General features: G+C 37.0%; 1 protein-coding gene across 3 annotated transcripts in view; it reads right to left on the bottom strand.

Annotated features, from left to right (window-relative positions):
• The window catches only part of NCAPD3 (non-SMC condensin II complex subunit D3), a 64,984-nt gene that overhangs the window by 21,147 nt on the left and 20,907 nt on the right, over positions 1-22,930 (bottom strand). For 2 of the 3 annotated variants that reach the window (XM_053900237.1, XM_053900239.1), the window contains 10 exons: positions 22,800-22,889; positions 17,283-17,356; positions 16,336-16,470; positions 14,731-14,951; positions 7,453-7,644; positions 7,033-7,130; positions 6,823-6,938; positions 1,987-2,094; positions 216-330; positions 10-117 (listed from right to left, as the gene is read on the bottom strand). In XM_053900237.1, the coding sequence (XP_053756212.1) occupies positions 10-117; positions 216-330; positions 1,987-2,094; positions 6,823-6,938; positions 7,033-7,130; positions 7,453-7,644; positions 14,731-14,951; positions 16,336-16,470; positions 17,283-17,356; positions 22,800-22,889 (1,257 nt within the window). The remainder of the gene's footprint in view (positions 1-9; positions 118-215; positions 331-1,986; positions 2,095-6,822; positions 6,939-7,032; positions 7,131-7,452; positions 7,645-14,730; positions 14,952-16,335; positions 16,471-17,282; positions 17,357-22,799; positions 22,890-22,930) is intronic. The other variant, XM_053900238.1, reaches the window with a different exon arrangement.

Here is a 22,930-nt window from a genome sequence, read left to right as displayed (position 1 = left end):
CCCACTTACCCAAGGTAATGATGGCATGTGCTCTGATCACGGAAGGCATGACAGAGCCTCTGACCTGGGAGAGTGGCTGAAACGCTGGGGCTTCACTGCAACCTGGAGGTGATACTGCTACAAGGAAGGAAAAGAGGACTTATTTACAGTATCTCTCTCAGGGGCCAAGTCCGCCTTAAGATAGCACATGCAGAGGATAATTTCAAGTGCCTTACAATGATCCACATCAACAGAAGAAGCGAGGATGGACTGAATCAGAAGGAAGGCTCGCTTCTCCACTCTGGCTGGACAAAGCTGGGCTATATCTCCCAAGGTAAAAATGTACTTCACCTGAAAAAACAATTGGTTTTGCAATATAATAAGGCAAAAGAAAAATTAACTATAGCTAGATTAAAGACATGTCAATATTTTTTTGTTCCCCAAATTAAAACAACCATTTTTTTCATAAAAATAGTCACTGTGAAAACTTAGTCATTACTTGCTAAAATTCACTCTACCTTTTATGTCAATATATATAGTTAATATGTTTAATGACTACATAAGTACATCAAAAACTATGATGTTATCATAGTTTACTCCATTATTAATGAACATTTACATTGTTTCTAATCCTTTGCTATTGTTTGCATTCCCTCTGAGGAACACTTTTGCACCTTTAAGTACTGTTCCACTTCCTTAGAAGTAATCTAGGGTTTAAAGGGCATAAAGTTGTTTTACATTTTAAAACATATTTCCAAAGGGTGTTCCTGATTGGTTTACTATTTAGACTCCTATCAAAAACGTGTAAGTGCTAGCTTCCTCAGGCCAGTAAGTGTATGATATTTAAAAAATCCTGAACATGTATCTCTTAGTGGATGAAAGGAATACTTACATTATATTTAAAGAAGAGTGAAGTAAACAATATTATATAGGGCAAAACTTCTCCATATATATTTTGACTGAAAGGTAGATTTTGGTGACATATTTAACAGTTGAAAAGAAAAATCTTAGAAGGAAAAACTCTCTGGTCATGACAAGCATTTTTCTTAGTTTGGGCAGTAGCTGCTCAAATTAGAGGTGCAAGACCCTCTAGAAAGCTTGGGATGGGGCCATCCTACACATCACAGCCCCCTACACTGAAATGTGTGGATTCCTACTGATAATAGTTTTATTACTGAAGTGTTCACATTAATGCCTCAGCACAACCGGTCTCTTGTCACAAATCTCAACATAGTCTTTGGTCTCAAGGTACAAATGTGAGGTGGCAAAGCAGGCAAGCACAGAGGAGAGGAACAGATGAGGAAAATGGCCAGTTCTGGTGAAATGATGGCTTATACTGAAGAGCATGAAGAAGCAGCTCGTTATTTGCTTTACTGAGTGTCAGATGTTGGAGTCAGAATGACTGCAACATGTTTTGTGGACGGTCAGTTACGTGAATCGGGAAATTGCACATTTACTGGCGCACAGGACTCTCTGGCACCAACAAAATTTCTAAAGCAGGGTGCCATGTCACCCAATCTTGCTGCTCCAACGTTATTTGTGTTTTTAGTTGTCAAATATTTTACTGTATTATAGGCATGGTTCAGAACGGCTCCACATGATTCCCTAGTTCTACAATCTGATATTCAAACAGCTTAGCAGACACATTAGAATTTAAAAACATATTGAACAAACAAACCAAAAGAACAAGGAGCACCCTCACTTTATTCTTTTCTTGCCCTATTATTTCATAATATGCCCTGTGTTTTCCCTAATGGATCAGGCACCTCACAGGCTCTAACTGGATGAAGTATATCCCATCAAGTTTTCCCCAAGATAATAAGAACATGAGAGAAAAATGAATAGGTCGGTCACCAACACAGAAATTCTTCTTTTTAGAAGAGTAAGCTCTAGGCTAGAAAAATCCTTTTCTTGCTAATAGTATTAAAAATACACATTAGAAAGTCATCTTTAGAAAATCCCAGCTGATATAAAGGAAAACAATAGTTAAGAAAAGTAATTACTTACGAACAGGTCTTCATCCACATCCCCAGGGCCACTTTCCTTCAGAACTATGTTGGACAGAGACTGCACACAGGTGGAGAGGACATCCCCACACACCCGCTTCAGTAATTCCTGCAGCAAGTCAAAGGTAATCTCTGAAGGATCCCACACATCTACTAGACTGTCCATGAAACAATTGTCTCAGAAGAAACTCTATGGTCTTCAAAGGCATAAACCATAAGAAGCCTTATGAGAAGCCTCAGCCATCATGCTTTTGGATCTTTGCTCTTTTAGCAATCTGCCTATAAGGACTAAGCAGAATTTACAAAGAACAGTACATATATACAGCATACACACACATATATAGATGCCATAAATATGTATGTGTGTGTGTGTGTGTAGATATCATATCTTTCTACATGTGCCCTTTAAGAGCAAAAGGCAAATATCTGGGAAGATCTAGCGCCCTAACTGATAAGAGTTCTGTAATAGCAGTGCTGCTCCTTTAATAGAGAAAAACATCACAATTTGTCCAGTATGTGTAGATGGTGAAGTAACTACTATAGTAAATAGTATATTTTCTAAAGACATGGAATAAAAAAAAACATTTGTTATCGTTTTGAAATGTATTCCTTAAAGACAAGTTTTCAGTGCTTTTTATTAGTTAAAATAACCTCAAGGGGTCACCACAGCTGGTACACAACACTTCTATGCTAAGCAAGGGAGCTGAATCACATTCTACAACTTTAACTACATTTCCTATAGGAGGCCAGTCCAAAATACCCAGGTTGAACTAAGTGGCTCCAACCCAAGACTTCCATATTACCCTATGCTCACTTCTCTTTTAGGAATGATTATATTATTCCTAATATTATATATTATGTTGAAATCACCTGTTTCCATGTGTGTCTGCCCTATTATGCTGTGGGTGACTTAGGAAGACACTGTTTTATTTATTTTATTTTAGAGAAAGAACACGAGCAGGGGAGAGGGGTAGAGTGTGGAGAATCTCAAGCAGGTTCCACACTGTCAGCGAGGAGCTGGGGCCCAGCAGCACTACTGCAAAACAGTGTTCAATGTTTACCATTGCAGGAAACTTTCACTATGATCCAAATGTTTTTTAGTCTGACTTGGCCTAAAATGTTTCAAAATGATTGTCTTTATTACTTTTTAAAGAATTATTGCGGGGCGCCTGGGTGGCGCAGTCGGTTAAGCGTCCGACTTCAGCCAGGTCACGATCTCGCGGCCCGTGAGTTCGAGCCCCGCGTCAGGCTCTGGGCTGATGGCTCGGAGCCTGGAGCCTGTTTCCGATTCTGTGTCTCCCTCTCTCTGCCCCTCCCCCGTTCATGCTCTGTCTCTCTCTGTCCCAAAAATAAATAAAAAAAAAAATAAATAAATAAAAATAAAATAAAAATAAGAATTATTGCACTTAAGATTTTAATAGGTTGCACAGCCAGGGCAAGAGAGCTTCTGAAATCCATATGCTCTACCCTGGCAAGAAGACAAAGGTTAACTTATGTGAGGCCTCAAGCCTAGAACTGGGCTGGGTGGTTGGACTAGAAACTTTTGGAATAACAGAATCTGGAAGAGAACTGTAATGGTCATCTAATTCTGGGATTCTCTCCACATGGGATTCATATCAAGTTGTTCAGTTTTTCTGTGAACACCTCCAATGACCCAGGACATGTTTTGAGGCAAATCCCTCCTTTGTAGGCAGACCTCTGTATGGCTTTTCTTTGGTTGGCCAAAATTTGTCTCCTTGCAATTTCCAGTCATTGGTCCAAATCAGTTCTCTGTGATGCCAAATAAATTTAATTCTTCTTTCATTTTATGGTCCTTCCTGTATTTCAACTTAGCTAGGCAGCCTATCCCACATAGTTGTTCCCTTCTTGCTAAACACCCAGGACCTTTAGCTGTTCCTTATACAACCTGCTTTGTAATCACCTCATCAAATTGCTCTCCCATCAATATATTCAATTTTATCAACATTTCTCTATAGAGTTGCCACTGGAGTTAAATTAGAACATGCTGACTTAGGGGCACCTGGGTGGCTTAGTCAGTTAAGTATCTGACCCTTTTTTGGCTCAGGTTAAGATCTCACAGTTCATGAGACTGAGCCCCATGTCAGCCTCCTCACTCACAGTGTGGGGCTTGCTTGGGATTCTCTGTCTCCCTCTCTCTGCCCCTCCCCCACTTGAGCGTGCATGCTCTCTCTTTGGCTCAAAATAAATAAACTTTTTTTTTTAAACAGCATATGACTTAGATTTTACCAGTATAAAGAGGGCCATCACCCCTCTTACTATAGACACTATTTCCATTAATACAGTCCAAGATCTCATAGATTTTGTTCAATAGCCACAAAACACTATTTTTTTAAGTTTATTTATTTGAGAGAGAGAGAGAGAAAGCAGGGGAGAGGCAGAGAGAAGGAGAGATAGAATCTCATATAGGCTCCTTGCTGTCAGTGAGGAGTGTGACGTGGGGCTCAATTCCATGAACTGTGAGATCATGACCTGAGCTGAAATCAAGAGTCAGATGCTTAACTGATGGAGTCATCTAGGTGCCCCAGTCACAAAACACTATTAACTGGTACCAAGCTTATAGCAACAATGCCTCCAAACCTATGTCTTTTCATATACAGTGCTGTTGAGCAAGATCCTGATCATCTGTTCTTTGGGCAATTGTTTTTTGCAGTAAAATATAGAATGTTCATTTATAGAGAAAAGAAAAAGAGAAGTATGTTTAGGGGAAACAACCAGGTCACACAGATTTAAAATATCCTAAGGTTCTGTGGGCGCCTGGGTGGCTCAGTCAGTTGAGCATCCGATTTGGGCTCAGGTCATGATCTCGTGGTTCATGGATTCGAGTCACGCATCAGGCTTTGGGTTGACATCTTAGAGCCTGGAGGCTGCTTTGGATTCTGGGTCTCCCTCTTTCTCTACCCCTCTTTCACTCGTGCTCTGTCTCTGTCTCTCAAAAATAAGTAAATGTTAAAAAGGTGTTTAAAAAAATAAAATATCTTAAGATTCTGGAAAATCTCAGGGCCTTAGTCCAGTGTCTACTACCAAGGGAAGTGGTATTGCCAAAGCTACAATTGTGGCCTTTTTTCTAACATAGTAATAATCTCTCTCCAGTTCTCAATTTTTAAATTTTTTAAATGTTTATTTATTTTTGAGAGAGAGAGAAAGACACAGCACAAGTCAGGGAGGGGAAGAGAGAGGGGAAGATACAGAATCCAAAGCAGGCTCCAGGCTCTGAGCGGTCAGCAGAGCCCAACGCGGGCCTTGAACTCACAAACCTTGAGGTCATGACCTGAGCCAAAGTCGGACACCTAACCAACTGAGCCACCCAGGTGCCCCTCTAGTTCTCAATTTTTAAATGTTAAGATAACTCTGTCTTCCTCACAGACTCTAACAATGATGTAACTAACGACTATGGGCCATTAGTGAGTAAGCCAGTGGCTTCTGGCCCTGACTCCCCCCAAGTACTATAGATCACTCTTCCTCTAGCCAGTGCTGGTGAAGAAAAGACTGGGAAGACAATCAGAGGCCTTAGTTCTAGGCATGGCTCTGCCATTAATCAGATGTGTGCCACTGAGAAATGCGGGATGACTGTTTCATAATCTGCCATATAAATTTCTCCCCAGTTTTCCTATATCATTCTTTCTTTGTGACCACCTTTTTGCTTTGTTTTGACCTGTTTTCTGCTATTCAAATATGCTCCCTACTTAGGTAATGCTCCTTATTTAAAAGTTTTTCTTGGATCAAGAGATAAACGGCTAGAAAAATCAAACAAAACAAGCATCCCTTTCATCAGATGAGCCAAAAGGTAACATGCCAGGAAAACACCAGACACCATTTACATGGAAAGAGCTGGGCATTTTTAGGTAAGTACATTTTAACCTGTTTTAAGTCCTAAGCAAAAAAAAGTTATAATATACTTTCTTATTATATCTGTTCCTACAAATAGAAGATGTAACTTATCAAGGAAGGACTCTCTTTAAGGAACTTATATAAGAAAAGGAAGCAAAGGAATGTAGCTGGGTAGCTCAGATGAAGCAAAGGTATTTTTATTCTGGGAAACTTAAATATATTCCAGCGATTATTTAAATTAACCTTTGGCTTCTAAAATCATCATTTATCACCTGAGCCCTAAAATTTTTCATTATGATTAGCTTTGTCTAGGAGTATATTTCATGATAAAAATAGGATACATGGCAGTAAGATAATTTATTATTAAAACTGATATGGATACCTTTTTAAGGAGTCAAAGTAATGCTCTGTCTCACACAAAACCCTGGTTTGGATTTGTGTGTATGCATCTGTAGAGAACATCAGTTGTAGGCTCTGATAAAGCAAGAGGTGTTAGAGTAACTTAGCCTTCTAGTAACAGGACAGGTATTTTCCAGGAGAATGACCTATCAAATGATCAGAAATCTTCTGATCTCGAGGGAACGCCCTGCCTAGGTGGAGAATCATTGGTTAAGCTTCTTGGATGAGGTAGAAGTGAAGGAGGAGGAGATACAAAGCTATTGTAAGCATCCAGGCTACAACTTGTTAAAAAATAGCTGCGCAGTTTTCGTTAGAAAATATATGCCCAGAAGGCATGCCTTCCTAGAAGGCACTTGTACCCAGAACCAAGGTGGTGACTTCCTGAGGGAACCGTGTGTCACGAGTAGCCAAGATCTTCTCAGAGAATGTCAACTGCTTGTCACATAAATGTTTCCTTGTAGTATCAGCTGCTGGGGACTACCCATTTCTTATAGGTTCTCCACCGAGAACACTCCTCAAACTTAACAACAGAGTAACATGTCCAAGTACAGATAAACAACAAACATATCCAGGAGAATTTCTAGTGTACCTGTTCCTCCATTGGTGTCTCTGCAGATGCTCTACAGAGTCTTTGCAAAGTATCAACAGCTGAGCTGATCAACTCTAGAGACCACTGGAATCCATTCAGCTTACACTTGACCACATCTAAAAAGAAATTAAAACCCTCAAAATTTAACTGCTTAAAATATATTTAAAGTGAGAGGCAAAGCTTTTTCAAGATTCCCCAATACACACTCACCAGTCACCTTGTCCCGCATGCTCTTAGGAAGATGCTTTGCGATATGCCCAATAACACATAAAATATGTCCTAAGGTGTTTGGATTGGGATTCTGTTGACTAGGAAAAGGGCATAAGGAATATCAACATACAAATAAACACTGCCACCAACAAAATACTCTCTGGATTGTTAACACTGGAGGAATGTAAGGAAGCATGGTTTAGGAGTCAAGTTGTAGGAGCATTAAGGCACTTAATTTACTTGGACAAAGGGTAAAACTGAAAGCTTAAAACTGATTCTTATTTTTCATGTTTGTTTTTATGCCAGAATTTAAAGACCTGTGTATACAAACAGTTAGGAAACGCCCACTTCCTTAAGGCATGAGCTTTGTTTCCAAGAATCTTTAGTGTCTATCAACAACTATATTATAAGCATGCAAACCTGCTGATTTTCTCCCAGGACTCTATTATTTTGGTATAGTCCAGCTTGGGTGATGAGCAAGCAATCTTGGAAAGCAGCATCCAGGCTGGTGCAGAATGTTCTGTGCCAGTGTAGGATATCACATTGTTTATAAAACTGGATGAGAATTTCTCTTTCTTGGACCAGATATGAAAAGCCTTATTTAAATAGCGGCTGGAAAAAAGATGGGAAAGCAGAATTGTAACTGTAAATATACAAAACTGTTCAGAACAGCCCTCAGTGAAAGGTTATCAACTTCTGCTGCTCCAGGACTCCCCTGGCACATGAAAGCCAATGCAGAAGTTCCTGGCTAGTGACATATTTGATAACAAATCAGGTATCTTTAAAATTTTTATTACACAGAATAAGATATATTTATTTCTCCCCTTCTAAAGTATTTCTTTTTAAAGCAAAGAATAAAATTTCGTAATTCACTTGAGACCCTTCTTATCCTCATTCCCTCCCAAATTTCTATACAAACATTAAGGGATAGGTTACCAATAACAAAAACATCCACAGTTTATAGGGTTTTAGTGACAAAAAAAAATGTAGACAGTGTTGTTTTTTGAATGGAAGGAATGGATAGAAATGGCACCCTAGCATTTAAATATGGTGATATTAAACAAGCTAAACTTTGCCATGACCCACCAATACCATTCAGAAATCCATATTTCAAACACTTTAAAAGTAAAACAAGAAAAAAAATACTTCTGGTATATTAAAGTGCTTGTGTTATGTCACTTGTTTTAAGTAATTTATTTGACTTCCTCCCACAGCACTGGATGAGAAAACATTACCCATGGCACAAATGCAGTGTTATATATCTAAGTAAAGTGAAAAATACACTTCTTCCCACAATTAATTTTTCTTAGACTGCTAGGAACACACATGTGATCACACATTGCGTACACACCCCAACACTTTCTCATTAAATGAAAAAAAAAAAAAAAAAGGAATTCTAAAAGCATCAGAAGGCAACTGTAACAAAATAAACACATCTATATACAATAAGCATGCCCATATAAATTGTTTTAATAAATTACCTATTGTTAAAAAATCTGTCTATAAACATCTAGAGTTTTACTGCAGATAACTCATAACTCATATATGATTATGGTCCAAAAACAACACATGGAATCAGTAAATATTTTAAAATTTATTAAAAAGAATCACACAAAATATTAAGTAATGTTTACTATAAGACGTGAACAGAATGGGGAAAAATTCTCTGAACTTCCAGTTGAAACCTCAAATTTGGCTCTTAGGACAACTCACACCCTTCCACATGAGTTGAACAGTTTCCAAAGCCTCCCTCATTTAGCTTACCCCTCAATTAGCCCCATTGTTGATCATAAGCCACTCCCTACCAAGTCAGAATGTTTTCAATAGAGAGCAACCTGTGTCTTTTGTACGGCACCACTGACCTCTATCTTAGTATCAAAATCAATCCACTCTCTTTAGTCTCCATTTTCCATGACCTCTACTAGACATTATTGACCATTCTCTCTGCCCTTGTACTCTGGTCTACTTATTGGATCTCTGTTCTTTTCCCTTCACTAATTCCTTTTTTCAAATCACTCTTATGGCTGATTTTGAAAAGTTCTATTCTTAGTCCTCTTCTCTTATCTACAACTGAACGCTGGGTGATCTCATCCATTACCAAAAGCTCTCCACTCAGACATGTCAAAGCATTGCAAGCACACATTTAAATTGGGCTCCATCTCCTGCCTTTGCTTTCCATACCTCAGTCAACAGTAATCCCATTGACCAGTTATTTTGGATAGCCTCATGGAGCCTTCAGGCCTCTAAGCCTTTGCATTGTTATTTTCTGTCTGGAAACTCTATTATGGCTGCCTGGTTAATTTCTATTTATTCCACTTCTGGGAATAATTCACCTCTTGCCACCATTAATAGCTAAAACAAGGAAAAAGATTAACAAACAAAAACAAAGACAAAAAACTACCAAACTGCTCTATGCCCTCCCTCTTTGCTCCTAAAAGTCTACCAAAACTGTGAATTTATTTGGTCTCTTTCCACTAGACTGTGAGCAACCTGAGTAGAGGAAGTACACTGATCTCTTTCAACCCTCAAATCAAACCTTTACCACCTCTGTACTTCCCCTTGTTAAACATCTTTAAATATACCCCATTCTCTTCATGCCCACTGCCTTATCCTTGATGCAGGCCCTCATCACCTTTAACTTAAATCACTTCAGTGGTAGCCTGTTTTCTTAGATTCTAGTCAGCTCCTGGTCACCCAACATAAGCACCTTTGCTACCCTTCCTGTGAAACTGAATAGAGGAAACCTCACTGGCAGTGGAGCTGGGAGGCCAGCATGGCGAGCTCTCATGCCTACCACTGGTCATCAACTGCAAACCCAACAGGAAGGGATAGGACTCCCATACCCAAGAGGAACAAACAAGCTGCCCTTTACTACTCCAGCAAGAGGAAGGATTTCTTCTTGCCCAGCAACAGCCCAGCCAATGAGAGTCTGTCACAACTCTGCCATTGAGAAACCATCGCCACCTTGAACTCTCACTTTCTTTCAATGGACTTTTCTTCAAAGCAGCCCCTCCCAACTTTCTCTTTTTTAAGAAGAACAGTTCTTTCCTTTGATTTCCAGATTTTCTTGTGGTTTGTCACAGTGTGCTTGTTTCGAATTGCAATTCTGTGCTACTTCCATATAAACCCATTTTGCTGGTAAAATAACTGGGTGTTTTATTTTCAAGATTAACACTTCCTAAAATATAAAACCCTGTATTACCCATCCACTTCATATTCACCAGCAGCCTCCCCCTGCCCACTCTGTTTTCTCTAAAGTCAAACTTCTCAGAATGCTATGTTACAACTCTGCAGTATCTGGGCTCTGCTTAACTTCTCCAGTTTCATTTTATATCCAGCCAGCCCTATTTCCCCAGCAGTGAAATCCTCTGGCTCCTGAACAGTGCACACTGTTTATGCTTCTATGGCTTTGCACCAGCTGTTTCTTTTACATGGACATACCCTTTTGCCCCCTTATGAACCTTCAAGATTCAAATTCAAAATTCATCTGTTCTGTGAAGTCTCTTTTCCTGAACATTCGCTGATGTTTCTAGTTACTTTCTGTTTATCAAAGAACAAGTCACAAATTTTGTTTACAAATGTTTATAGAACTCTATTCTGCTAGCCCTCACATTTCTTAATACTCCTTTTTGAAAAATTCATTCTCAAGTTCAGTGGCTCTCATACTTTTTCATTTATGGGTGCCTTTTTTTTTTCTTTTTCTGGGCACTTTTGAACTCAAAACCTACAGACCACCTTGAAGAGCTTTGGTTTTGTGGGCCATCATATCTATCAATATTTGTTGTGCCAAAATTAAAACTGAGAAATTTAAAAATATTTATCTATTAATCTAAAAATAATAATAAGCCAATTACATGTTAACAGATGCACTGCTTTACAAAAACAAGTTAACAATCTTTCTCAAAACAAAATAAACTTGGTGAAAAGAGTGTCATTGCTCTATACTTTCGTAAATCTATTTAAAGTCTGGCTTAAATAGAAGACAGGTGCATTACTGTAACTGCTTCTGCATTCAATTTGCTTCAATATCATCATACGGTTCTAGAAAACTGTACTGTACTTCTGTGAAAGAATAAAAGTGAAAAATGGCATATATCATCTTAATATTATGATCAAAACAGTCTGAGCTCATGAATCCATCCATTACACTTTGAGAATTTGTACCATAGCTCATTTTCTATAATGGTTATTCCAAAACTTCTTTACACTTAAGACCCTAATTCTATACTCTCCTTCCTAACTTTGGGCAAATATTTTTTTTTTTCCTTTTGTTAAAATAGATAATAGAGTTTTTACCATTTTAACCATTTTCAGGTGTACAGTTCAGTGGTGTTAAGCACATTCACACTGTTGTGCAATTATCCATCTTCAGAACTCTGTTATCACCTCATACTGAAACTCTGTACCCATTTAACAGTAACTCCCCATTGCCTTCTCCACAGCCCCTGATAAGCACCTTTCTACTTTTTGTCTTTAAGCATTTGACTATCTTATATATCTCAAATAAGTGGAATCATCATTAATTGTCCTTTTGTATTAGGCCTATTTCACTCAGCATGTTTTCAAGGTTCATCCATAGTGTAGCATGCATCAACATTGTTACTTTTTTAGGCTGAAAAATATCCTGTTGTATGCGTATACCACATTTTGTTTGTCCTTTCACTCATCCATGGACAGCTGGGGTATTTCCACCTTTCTGGCTACTGTGTACAATGCTCTGACACTGCTGTACTGAGTAAATATTCTATTACTGTACTGAGAAGAGAAGGTGAGGAAGCTCTAGCATTCATATGATTTCCTCCTTTGTACTTTTCTTCTTGTATTTTTTTTTTCAATGTTTATTTTTGAGAGAGGGACAGAGTGCAAGCGGGGGAGGGGCAGAGAGAGGGACACAGAATCTGAAGCAGGCTCCAGGCTCCTAGCTGTCAGCTCAGAGCCTGATATGGGGCTCTGACTCACAAACTGTGGGATCATGACCTGAGCTGAGTCGGACACTCAACTGACTGAGCCACTCAGGTGCTCCCCTTCCTGTATTTTTTTGTTTCCTTTTATTTCTGAAGTTCTCTCCTTCTACCTTATAAAGTGAGTCCTTTCATATAATATTGTTCTTTTTCAGAAACTCCACTAAGTATTCCTTTCATTCATCCTCAGTATTTTCTATCTCCCCCTTTCCTTCTGACTTCAAATACATATAAGCACATTCCCTTATGTGAAAATAAAAAACAAGGCCTGTGAAGGAAACTATGGCACATCTTAATTGCAGGTAAGCTAAAGACCTAAACATAAAAGGAAGAAAGAAAAAAACAAACTTCTAGATTATATGGGAGAATATATGACCCTGAGGTAGGAAAAGTACTTCTCTAAAAAATATATTAACCATAAGGAAAACCACTGACAAAATGAACTCATCAAAAGATACCATCAGGAGAGTAAAAAGGCAAATCATGAGGTAGAAAAGGACATTTGCAATACATATAACAATGGCTTGTCTACAGAATATATAGTGAACACTTTCAGATGAGCAAGCAAAAGAGTGACAGTCTAAAAGGAAGGCCAGTGGGGCACCTGGGTGGCTTAGTCAGTTAAGTGTCCGACTTCAGCTCAGGTCATGATCTCACAGTCCGTGAGTTCGAGCCCCATGTCAGGCTCTGTGCTGCCAGCTCAGAGCCTGGAGCCTGCTTCGTATTCTGTGTCTCCCTCTCTCTCTGCCCCTCCCCTGCTCATGCTCTGTCTCAAAAATAAATAAAAACATTAAAAAAATAAAAATAGAAAAATAAAAGGAAGGCTAGAGACCTGAGTAGGTAATTCATAAATGTGAACATTATAAATCCCACACCTACTAGAATGCAATATAAATTGGTACGACCCCTCTGGAAAACTTTCTTGCAGTATCCATTAGAGGTGCCTAAAAATGTACTCAACAATACTGTTCCTGGGTATATAACCAACAGAAATGCATGTACCTGTGTATCAACAGATGTGTACAGGAATATCCATAGCAGCATTATATATAATATTTTAAAAATTGAAACAACTCAATTATCAACAGAATGGATAATTATGTTTTATTCATTAAATCATACACACACACACACACACAACTGCAATGAAAGTGAATATGCTATAGCTACACACGATAACGTGAATGAGCCTTCTATTGTTTTGAGTATTAGGAGTCAGATACACAAAGAATATATACCACATAATTCCATTTATATAAAGTCGTAGAACAGAGGAAACTAATCACAGCAGTGGTTACCTTTGACAAGGGAAGGACAGTGATGGGAAGGAGTGTGAGGGTATTACTTGGGCTTAGCAATGTTCTATTTCTTGACCTGGGAGGTAGTTACATGGGTATATTTTCTTTTTTATACTTACTGACCTACGTACTGACCTACTATACTTTTCTATGCATGTTATATTCCAGTATAAAAGTTTTATAAAAATAAAAATAAATGAAATAAACCTCCCAACAGCATCTCATGAGCTATATATATAGTAGGCCTCTCCTGCTTTTTTGTGAAGAATGGCTACTACTTTTTATGCTGAATTTTAATATGTTGGGGTTGCTTATTGAGATGTCCCTAAGAAAATCAAAAAAGTAAGTGATTCTATTGCTAGCTAAATTCTCCTCTCTTCTAAGAATTTCAGCCAAGCATATAGCTGGTACTGAGAAAATATTTAATGAATGAATATGCTTTCAGTCATAGTGTTTTAATACAAAAAGGGACCTGAAGAGATCATGTAATCCAACTGGCTGCTCTTACAAATGGGAAAACCAACGTTCAGAGAGATTAGGTGATTTTTGCCAGGACCACAGAACAGTATTTTATGATCAAAAAAATCTATTACATTTCTATTGTATGATAATTCCTCCATAACTACATGTAAATAAATAGGAAAGTGTTTCCTACATGATAAAAAAAAAAAAGGAAAAAAATAGTCAAACTGATTGTAAGATTACTGCAATATAGATTAAAATATACTGTTATAGGTGCTAACTCCTCATTACAGTGTTCACTGTGTAGTGTACACTCGGCAAATGTTATCTAACGGGAAAGAATACTGCAGTGGTATTAAGTCAACTAATCCAATAAAATGTCAGAAGTTTAATTTCTAAGAACTAAGAAGTCATCTTTCATAAAAACTAGTATTATAGAAAGTTAATATTAATACATCATATCCATCAGTGCTTTCTACTATATATTAAGACATCAATTAAAACTAAAATCACTCAGAGAAAAGCAAAGGAGGAGATCAAAGGCTTCACAGAAAATTGTCATCATGAAAATGCTAGATTTGAATTGGGTCAAAAAAAAAAAAAAAAAAAAAAAAAAAAAAAGACCAAAATCGAGTCTTCACATATACTAAGTAATTTGGAAAGCTGATTTTCCAAGATCAATACAGAAATATTTTTAAAAAAATGTTTATTTTTTTATTTTGAGAGAGGGTCAGAGAGCGTGCACATGTGCAAGAGGAGGAAGGGCAGACAGAGGGAGAGAATCCTAAGCAGGCTCTGCACTGTCAGCACAGAATCCTATGCAGGGCTCAATCCCATCACCATGAGATCATGACCTGAGCTAAAATCAAGAGTCATATACTAAACTCACTGAGCCACCCAGGTACCCCTAATACAGAAATTTTAATAACAACTTTTATGGCTTTCTATAAGGAAAACAAATCACACAATTAACATACCTCAGTTCCTGGTTTTCTGTACTAAGGAGAGTAAGAAGTGCCCAAGCCAGTACCTGGCTGTTGTCTCCAGTATGGAATTTATTATAATGCTTAATGTTCTGCAACAGGAGCTGGTCAAGGCATTCCAGAGCCTTTTCCTGCACAGTGCTCTCACAGTCCATCACAGCTGGAATGATCCCTGTTAGCCAGGCTTTCTGTATCTGGACACATCCAGGCTGGGCCTTAGGAATTAAACATCATGAAATCATAAAGAAGTCTGATGCTAGCAGAAGTCTAAACATGTATCAGTGAGGCTGTGGTCAATGTTTTGAGACTTGTGTGTGGTCACACACACAAGTACAAATAAACAAGTGAAAAAAAAAATCAACACTTGAAATATATATTAAAACAAAGTTCAATCTCCAGTTACTGTATATCAGTGAATACTGAAATTTTAAACTTAGACAGTCATTACTGTATTATTACAGTAAATCAGCACTTTTTGGTAATTACATTATTTTTTTTAATATTTATTTATTTTTGAGAGAGAGAGAGTGAGTGAGCAAGAGCCAGGGAGGGGCAGAGAGGAAAGGAGACACAGAATCCGAAGCAGGCTCCAGGCTCCGAGCTGTTAGCACAGAGCCGGACGCAGGGCTCAAACTCATTAATGGTGAGACCATGACCCGAGCCAAAGTCAGACGCTGAACCAACTGAGCCACCCAGGTGCCCTGATAATTTAAGATCAAGAGCAAATAAAAAATATTTATCCCAAAGAGAAATTAAAATAGATGCTGACAGAGGAAGTCAAAGTATGCATTGTTTAATGCTTTCTATCACAAAATAAAGAAATAAACAGGCTTTAAAAATTCTTCAAAAGCTCATTATTTGGCAGACGTAAATTATATATTGGATTAGTGGATCTGCTATTTTGACAGTATCATCTAATAGGTCTTAATGTTCAAAAATTAATCTAGGCCTCTGGCCTAACCAAATCTATTTTACCACTCATATTTCTATGTGAGATTTAAGCTGAAGTCAAGAAAAGGCTAATCACTAGCATGCTCTAGCATGAGTCCATAATTATATTAACATGAGACATAATCATATGTAATTGAAACATACCTCTTCTCTTCCACTGTATAGTCCTTCAGTAGACCTGGCAGAATTTCCAATAGTCAATTTAATATTTTGCAAAAGGCAATTATTAGGCTGATTTATTTATTTATTTATTTATTTATTTATTTATTTATTTAGTGTGTGTGTGTGAGAGAGACAAAGAGAGAGATAGAGATAGAGAGAGGGAGAGAGAGAGAGAGAGAAAGAGAGAAAGTTACATACGTGTGAGAAGGAGGAGGGGTGAACAGGGGGCAGTGTAGAGGGAGAGGGAGAGGGAGAGGGAGAGGGAGAGGGAGAGGGAGAGGGAGAGGGAGAGGGAGAGGGAGAGGGAGAGGGAGAGAGAAACTTAAGCAAGCTCCACTGGGCATGGAGCCTAGACACAGGACTCGAACTCATGACCCTGAGATCATGACCTGAGCCAAAATCAAGAATCGGGCACTTAACCAACTGAGCCCCCCAGGCACCCTGTATGCTGAATTATTTTTAATGTAAAAACACACTGTCTCTCACCATGAGAAGTTCAGTAAGAGACTGTAAGGCCTGCTTTCGGACAGACACTGCAGGGTCCCGACACTGGTCCTGCAGAAGCAATAGCTCTTCTTTCATACCCAAGATGTCACAGTGTTTCAAAATACTCACTAATACCTAGAAGAAGCATATGTAACATGAATTATGTATAGAAAAAAGACTTATGTATAGAAAAAAGACACACTGTAGACAAAAATAAGACTTAAGTCTGTGGTTCTTAACATTTCTGAGGTACAGATCCATCCCTCCACCCAGTAACATCCCACCTTTTCAGAATCTGATGAAAGCTCAGGCCTCTCTCTGGAGAAAGTCTGACATACATTTATATAAACAAGCATTTACAGACCATTTTGGGGGTTACATGCACCCTATTAAAATTCATTCATGGTCCCCAGATTAAGAATCCCTATTCTAAAATGAGAAATTAAGAATATAAATATGTAATTCTTTTAAAAATTTTTGTATTAAAAAAAAATTTTTAATGTTTATTTTTGAAAGAGAGAGAGAGAGAGAGAGAGAGAGAGAGAGAGAGCGAACGCACCAGTGCGGGAGGGCCATAGAGAGAGAGGGAAACACAGAATCCGAAACAGGCTCCAGGCTCTGACCTGTCAGCACAGAGCCTGTCCCAGGGCCTGAACTCACAAACCGCAAGATCACGACCTGAACCAAAGTCGGATGCTTAACCGACTGAGCCATCCAGGTGCCCCAAAATATGCAATTCTTAAAGTCAACAACCCAGCAGGAATTTTAAAAACAGATAAACCTTTTAGTTCATCTCTGTAATTTATACATACAATGGGATCAAAATGAACAAATGTTAGGTGAAAAACAAGTTAAATAATGAGCATGGCAAAATTTTTATGAAATATTTCCAGATCTTTAGTGCTTGAAAAAAGAGCACATTCAAGAATACCTAGAAAAACTCACACCTGGAGTGCAGACTTCCGGACATTGGTCTTCTCATCCCTAATTCTCTTTTTCAGCATTCCCATGACACATCTCACTGTTGAGGAAATGCCAAAGGATCATTATACAGTCTGAGAAAAACTATATTTATAGCATCTAACATCTCACCACACAGTTCTGAGAAAATACTCTAAAAAACTGACTAATTAGCTTGTTTTAAATCCTGAGAAATCTGAGTATGAAATAATGTAGGAAAAAAAAGAAAAGTCAAATAATTAGGTATTCACAATAATGCAAAGGGCACAGTATTATAATTTTAAAAGGGCACAAATTCTGAAATATTAAAAATTCAGTTTTAAATCCCGGCTCTTACATCTAAAATTCTGAATGAATTATTTGGCTCTTCTATTTTATTTAGCTACAAAAAAGGAATATCCAAATCATAATTTTTTTTTAAGACTAAAGATAAATAGCAGCTTTAAAACTTTTTTTTTTTTTAAATCTTTATTTATTTTTGAGGGAGAAACAGTGTGAGCAGAGAGGAACAGAGAGAAAGGGAGACACAGAATCCGAAGCAGTCTCCAGGCTCTGAGCTGTCAGCACAGAGACCAACACGGGGCTCAAACTCATGAACCATGAGATCATGACATGAGCCCAAGTCAGACGCTCAACCAACTGAGCCACCCAGGTGCCCCTAAAACTTTTTGATCACAGGCCCCTTTACACTACTAAAAAATCACTGAAGACTTCTAAGGGCTTTTTTGGTAAAAATCTCCAGTTAAGAGATTTAATAGTTCATTTTAAAAAAGGAAGATATGCCACTATGCACAGTATATTTTTAAATAAAAAATAACTATATTTCCCCTCCAAAAAAAATTTAGTGAAAATAATAGCACTGTTTTACATCTTTGCAAACTCTTTAATGTCTGGCTAAATAAAAAATATCTAGATTCTCATCTCTACTTCAAAATCATAATGCTGAAGAGTACAAGTCTTGATATTATTATGAAAAAAAAATATTAACTTCAAGGACCTGCTAAAGGATATTATGATATTATTATGAAAACAATATTAATTTGAAGGATTGGCTGAGAGAAGCTAAGGGATCCCAAACTACTCGGAGAGCCGCTGATGTATAAGGAAGTATGTTACAAAACGAAATGATGGGAAACAATAGAAAACATCAATGAAATCAAAAGTAGGTTCCTTGAAAAAGATAAACAAAATCAACAAACTTTTAGCTAGACTAAGAAAAAAAATAGAAGATTCAAATTGCTAAAATCAGGAAAGAATGAGGAAACATTACTGCTGCCATTACAGAAATAAAAAGGATTTGCAAAGAAATACTATGAAAAATTTTATGTTATATTAAGTAATCTGGATGAAATGAACAAATTTCTACAAAGATAAAAACTATGGACATTGACTCAAGAAGAAATAGTCTGAATATACCCATAACAAGTAAAGAGATTGAATTGGAAATCGAAAACCTTCTCACACGTGTACAGAAGTCCAGGACCAGATGGCTTTACTGGAGAATTCTACCAAATGTTAAAACAAATATGAGCACCCATTCTTCATAAACACTTAAAAAAACGGTAGAAAACACTTCCTACCTCATTCTATTAAGCCAGTATTACCCTGAGAGCAAAACCAGATAAATACATGTCAAGAAAAGTAAACGATAGACCAAAATCTCCTGCAAATACACACATGATATCTTCAACAAAATATCAACAAATCAAATCTAGCAAGATGCAAAAAGGATTATATACCATGCTTGGGATTTATACCAGGAATGAAATCTTGGCTCAACATGAAAATCAATCAATGTAATAAAAAACCACAGCAATATAATAAAGGACAAAGACCACATGATATTCTCCACAGATGAGGAAAATGCATTTGTAAAACCCAACACCATTCCATAATAAAAACACTCAACAAACTCAGAAGAGAAGGAAACTCTGTCACACTGATAAAAGCCATTCTGAAAAAAACTCACAGCTAACATCACACTCAATGGTGGAAGACTGAAAGCTAAGTACAGAAGAAAGAAGAAAGATGTCTGCTCTCCCCAATTCTTTTCAACATTGTACAGAGGTCCTTGCCAGGGAAAGTAGGCAAGGAAAAGACAGAAAAGATATCCAGATGGAAAAGAAAGAAAAAAAACTCTGTTCACAGATGGCATGAGCTTATATACAGAAAATCCTAAGGAATCCACACACACACAATTAGAGCTAGTAACAGATTTAGCAAGGTTGCAAGACACGAGATCAAATCATCAAACATCAGTTGTAAAAAGTAGCAATGAACAATTAGAAAATGAAACTAAGAAACCAATGTAACTTATTATAACATCAAAAAGAATAAAATTTTAGGAACACGCTTAAAGAGCAAGAATTGTACAATGAAAACTGAAAAACATCAGTGAAACAAATTAAAGAAAATCTAAATATAGAGAAAGGCATCCCATGTTCATGGACAAAACGGCTTAATATTGTTAAGATGGCAATACTCCCCAAAGTGATCTACAGATCAATCCTTACCAAAATCCAAGCTGTTTTTTTTTTCCCTTTCAGAAACTGACAGGTGATCCTAAAATTCATATGGAAATATAAGAAAAACAGAATAGCCAAGTCAACCTAGAAAAACAAGAACAAGAATGCAGAGCCTACACTTCCTGATTTCAAAATTAGTATAAAGTACCAGTAATCAACACAGTGCGGTACTGCCATAAAGAAAGACAACGGAATGTCAGTGGAAGAGAACTGAAAGTACATAAGCTCATGTGTCTATGGTCAACTGATTTTTGACAAGGGTGCCAAGAGCATTCAAAGGAGAAAAAAGTCTTTTAAACAAATGGTGCTACATCAAACTGGATATTCACATGCAAAAGATGGACCCCCACATCCCATTATATGCGAAATTTAACTAAAAATTGATCAAAGACCAAAACATAACAGCTAAAATTACAAAACTCTGAAAAGAAAACATAAATGTAAATCTTTGTGATAAATTAGGCAGTGATTTCTTAGCTATGACACCAAAAGCACAAGCCAGAAAAAAAAAAAATGGATAGCTAGATTTCATGAAGGCTAAAATGTTTCATGCCTCAAAGAACACTATCAAGAAAGTGAAAATTTAACCCCCAGAATGAGAAAAAAAAGATATTTGCAAATCATATATCTAATAAGGAATTTGGATCCAAAATATATAAAGAACCCTTTCAACTCAAAAATATAGACAAATAATCCATTTTAAAAAATGGGCAAAGAACTTCTCCAAACAAGACATATAAATGGTCAATAAACACATGAAAATTTGCTTAACATCATGAGTCATTAGGAAAATGTAAATCAAAACCACAGTGAGAGACATACTTCACATCCACTAGGATGGCTACAATAAATAGACATGACAAGTGCTGGTAAGGATGTGGAGAAATAAAATTTATTACACATGCTAGTGGGATTGAAACATGGTGTGACCACTCTGGAAAACAGTTTGGCAGTTCCTCAAAATGATAAAGGTAGGGTTAGCAAATGACCCAGCAGCAGTTCCACTCCTAGGTACACACCCAAAAGGAATGAATATTTACATACAAAATTTGCACAGGAATGTTGATAGCACCATCATTCATAATCGCCAAAAGATGGAAACAACCCAAGTCCATCAACTGATAAATGAACCTTGAAAATGTTATGCTAAGAAGACATACACAAAAAAAAAACCATATTGTATGCTTCCATTTATGGAATGTCAAAAACAGGCAAATTGATAGAGACAGAAAGCTAATTCGTGATTGGCAAAGGCTGGAGGAGGGGGAGAATGGGGAGTAAATGCTAATGAGTACAGGGTTTCTTTTTGGCAAAGGAAATATTCTGAAAATTGATCAATTTTGTGAATACACTAAAAACCATTAAATCATAAACTTTATTTAAATGGTGTTTTATGGTATGTGAATTACATCTCAAAAACAAAACAAAAGACCCACCACAAAGAAAGCACTTAGCACTTAAGACTGGAGTCAACACATTCAACATTTTTCCAGAATAATTTTTTTTTATATTTTAGAAACTCGGATAATATATAAATTGAATTACTGCTCATAATTTGAATAACACATGCTAATATCTAGCCATATAAATCCAATTCCATGCTAATCTTTCAGGCCAAAATAAGTAATTATCCTCATGACACTTTACAGATTGACTTCAGTACTTATCTCACACCTTACTATTTTATATATATATAAAAATATGTAAAATCTGTATACATGTATATTTATTACTCCCATTGCTCCCCAACAGATAGAACTATGTTTTATTAAAGTCAGTATCTACAATGCCTAGCACAGATTAGAAGGGACCAAATAAATGTTAACAGAATAAATTAATCTAATTATATAATTAAACCTCTATACACATATTTTCTCACTTATCTATCTTGAAAAACCACTTCTCTTAACATTATTTTCATAGACTGACAACACCCCTCTGTGAAAGGTGGAGAAAGTGTCAGATTCAGAAAGTGACAATTAGGGTGCTTTGCTGACTTCCATGTCTTAGTCAAGCAGCTATTTAGCAACAGAACTGATACAAGAACTCAGACTGCCTCTCCTTTCTAGTGTGTTCCCCACTATTTCATGCTATGTCATTTCACAGATGAATAAGGAGCCCAGAGAAGTAAAGTGACTTTCTCAAGACCACACAGCTAGACAGAAACAGAATCTAGGAGTAGGCTCCAGGTCTACCTACTATCTAGTCCATATTTGTTTTTTTTTCCTCCTGAATCACATTAACACTTAAACTATCCAGATTACTCGGGGTTCAGTAAGTCAATGAAGGAGATCAGGCATCCCTCGTATTCAGAATCCTGTGCTGGAGTCCATGGGAGAGAGGACCCCCACAACCATTCCATGTAGTAAATATGGTTCATACTATTAATGAAGAGAAATTATAATCTAAATTCTGAATTGTCATTTTCAGTGGGAGCTTGGATTTACAGTTCCCTATCATATATTAAAGGTGAACTCTGGGTTGCCTTAATCAGAGTCAAGATGACATAGTGAAAAAAGTACAAGAAATTAAAAACAGGAACAAGACTGGGTAGAATAATATTCTTCATCTTTTCCCTTTTTTTTGTGATGACTTTTCTACAAACACAAATTTAATCTGTGCTGCACTTTCTCTAGTAGCTGGTCCCTTTTTGGTCAGCAATCCCAAGAGTTCACAATTGTCTTTAATAAATAAAATATTTGCTAATATTCTCTTAAGTATTACAGAAATACTGAGGTTCAGTACGTCCTAAGTGGAACATAGCTTGTTCTTTACCTTAAGATGAAACAGAATGCAAGGATATCAATTAAAGATATAATAAAATAAAAATTATTCCTTTCTTAAGAAGAAAGAAAGATGTCCCAATTCTTCAGGATAAATTAGTCAGAAAAAAATTCTAAGTTTTTTAGACTCTACTTACAGTTGTTGAAATCCAACAGTTATTATTCATTCATCTGACAATGATAAAATCTGACATACCCCCAGATCCATCAGTTTCACCACTGTTGTCTATACTGATCACTCCTGAGCTTCCAGAAGGGTTAAGTGTTTGCCTCTGATAGGGAAAAGCTTAAAAATAATAAATTTTAAAAAAGGCTCAGTCATTGAGG

Source organism: Panthera pardus, unplaced genomic scaffold, assembly GCF_024362965.1.
Source record: "Panthera pardus isolate Hobbes unplaced genomic scaffold, ASM2436296v1 HiC_scaffold_12, whole genome shotgun sequence".
NCBI lineage: Eukaryota > Metazoa > Chordata > Mammalia > Carnivora > Felidae > Panthera > Panthera pardus.
Note: the sequence above shows the minus strand (reverse complement) of the source record. Positions and strands in the feature narration are given on the sequence as shown.